Below are 2,374 nucleotides of genomic sequence, written 5' to 3'. Positions count from 1 at the left end.
TAAATCTCTTCAAATCCTCCCAAAAGCCAAGATATTGGACCTATTTGGAAGAGAATGTATTCGTCCAGTCCTTGTAAGTAATCTCCAAATAACCAAGTCTAAACTTTCCTTAATATCATTTGATCCAAGCGTACAAATGAAAATAATGGAAACTTTAAATGTTGCGTGCAATTTGAAATCTCGGACTTTAGTACCAGTAGATTAATATTTTGACTAATATTTGTTTAAATGTGGTTTGCCATGCTAAGGTTGGAGTTGGGCTGATGGTTCTTCAAAATTTCGGAGGGTACAATGGGATCTCTTACTATGCTAGTGAAACTGTAGTATCTGCAGGTAAACTAACAGATTCTTAACTTTACTAGAATTTTCTGTCTACAAGTATTTACCGATAATAAAATTTCCTTTTTTGGTCTTCAAATCTCAGGTTTTTCTTCGGGAAACTTTGGAACCATATTGATGGGTTCTATTCAGGTTTACATCTTTTTTCTTTTCACATCGATAGGTTTTACCAATTAATTTAAAGCAGTAATTAAAGACGTACTGGTCCATTTCAGGTGCCCATAACAGCATTAGGTGCTATTTTGATGGATAAATGTGGAAGACGTCCGCTTTTAATAGTAAGAAAACAACATTGAACATTTTTTTCCTTCTAGTTTTATAGTCAATAAATAAAATTTCTTAACAAGTTAGTTTTTACTTTCAGGTTTCAGCATTAGGAACATTTTTAGGGTGCTTTTTAGCTGCAATATCATTTTATTTGAAGGTAGCGTTCAAATTCTGAATCTTTGGGAGTACTTTATCTATTATCAGGCATCCTCTTAATATGATAAAGATCCACTTTTCTTGATTCAGGGACAAGGATTGTATATGGAGTGGTCTCCTATGCTAGCCCTTTTTGGGATACTGGTAAGATAACTATCCTCTTTTATGTGATGTACATATTTATGCACATTTATGTACGTAAGTAGTGGCGGATCTACATAGTTGTTCAGTGGTGCATATCACAGACTCATAGGATACCACTAGATTGCGTATTTCATAGATAGCTTATATTTACTAAATAGTTTCATATGCTGAAAACTCTAGGGATGATAAAGATAGATCTAAGTCATACTTCAATACTTGGTTTTCTAAAATTCCTAACGAGTTCTGTTATGCTATTTCTTGATGCAGATTTACTTAGGATTTTACTCAATAGGAATGGGACCTATTCCTTGGGTTCTGATGTCAGAGGTACTACCAGCACAAAATCCTCAAACTTCCCTCCAACTGTGTATTTATTTTTCTTTCTCCTTTTTTCTTCCTTTTAATTGTTTTTACCCTGTAAATTATCGATAATGCAATTGAATTGGCCCTTTTCAGATATTCCCAATTAACATGAAAGGAATTGCTGGGAGTCTGGTTGTTTTTGCTAACTGGTTCTGTTCATGGGTGCTCTGTTATGCATTCAATTTTCTCATGAGCTGGAGCTCTTCAGGTAATATTCTCATTGTCCTAAATATATCAAATTTCACCAAAAATAAATTGGGAAAATGAAAAATAACTAAGGAAAATAATCCATGATTGTGAAAATAGAAAAAAAAGGAAAGAAAATAGTCCGCTCAAAGTCTGTTAATGCATATGATAAGAAACATTTTATGAGAGAATATGCAAACGTAAGTCGAGATTAACATCCATATATGACTTACAGATTCTACAAACAAAATATTTTGATATTTAATTGCTACCTTATTTCCAGGACTTCACAAACCATAAAATTTGCCAAACATTGCACATACAAATAAGGGAAAAAATTATATGAAAATTTTTAAATATTAACCAAGGAATATGTTTTGGTTTCAGGTACCTTCTTGATCTTCTCTGCAGTTTGTGCATCGACAATTTTGTTCGTAGGAAAGTTAGTACCCGAAACTAAAGGTCGCACTCTGGAAGAGATTCAAGCATCAATGAATTCCTGCAAATAAAAAATGTTCAGTTATTTTCTGAGAAGTTGAGAGTTTGGGGAGCTGTTAGTAGATGTGATCGCCGAGAGAGAGTCGATCTTGATGCTAACTATTGCAAACTTCATCTCCAAAAGAGACTTTTCTGATATGTACCTGTTGCTGCAAGATTATCCACTATGAGTGATAGAACTAGGAAGTGCTAGAATTGAAGCTTCAATGAATTCCTGCAAATGAAAAATGTGCAGTTATATTCTGAGGAGTTGAGAGTTTGGGGAGCTGTTAGTAGATGTGATGGCCGAGATGTTGTGCGCAGCGGAAATTTCGGCAGCACCTCCGGTGCGCAAGGTGCACAACAAGAGATTAGATCGTAAGAATTCTTGTTTCACCAAGGAAACAAGAATCAGAAGCGGATATCTCAACAAAGTGAGATA

The 2,374-nt window shown here is 34.5% G+C and overlaps 1 protein-coding gene across 1 annotated transcript in view; it reads left to right on the top strand.

The window, feature by feature from the left end:
• The window catches only part of LOC109822749 (sugar transporter ERD6-like 16), a 3,280-nt gene extending 1,189 nt beyond the window's left edge, over window positions 1-2,091 (top strand). Inside the window, exons 8-16 of the mRNA XM_020388995.1 lie at window positions 1-73; window positions 249-333; window positions 425-471; window positions 555-617; window positions 704-763; window positions 853-906; window positions 1,174-1,233; window positions 1,363-1,477; window positions 1,843-2,091. The exon at window positions 1-73 is cut by the window's left edge and continues 8 nt beyond it. Coding sequence (XP_020244584.1) covers window positions 1-73; window positions 249-333; window positions 425-471; window positions 555-617; window positions 704-763; window positions 853-906; window positions 1,174-1,233; window positions 1,363-1,477; window positions 1,843-1,964 — 679 coding nt within the window. The 3' untranslated portion in view covers window positions 1,965-2,091. The remainder of the gene's footprint in view (window positions 74-248; window positions 334-424; window positions 472-554; window positions 618-703; window positions 764-852; window positions 907-1,173; window positions 1,234-1,362; window positions 1,478-1,842) is intronic.

Source organism: Asparagus officinalis, chromosome 8, assembly GCF_001876935.1.
Source record: "Asparagus officinalis chromosome 8, Aspof.V1, whole genome shotgun sequence".
NCBI classification, from domain to species: Eukaryota; Viridiplantae; Streptophyta; class Magnoliopsida; order Asparagales; family Asparagaceae; genus Asparagus; species Asparagus officinalis.
This window is presented reverse-complemented; position numbering and strand designations above follow the sequence as displayed.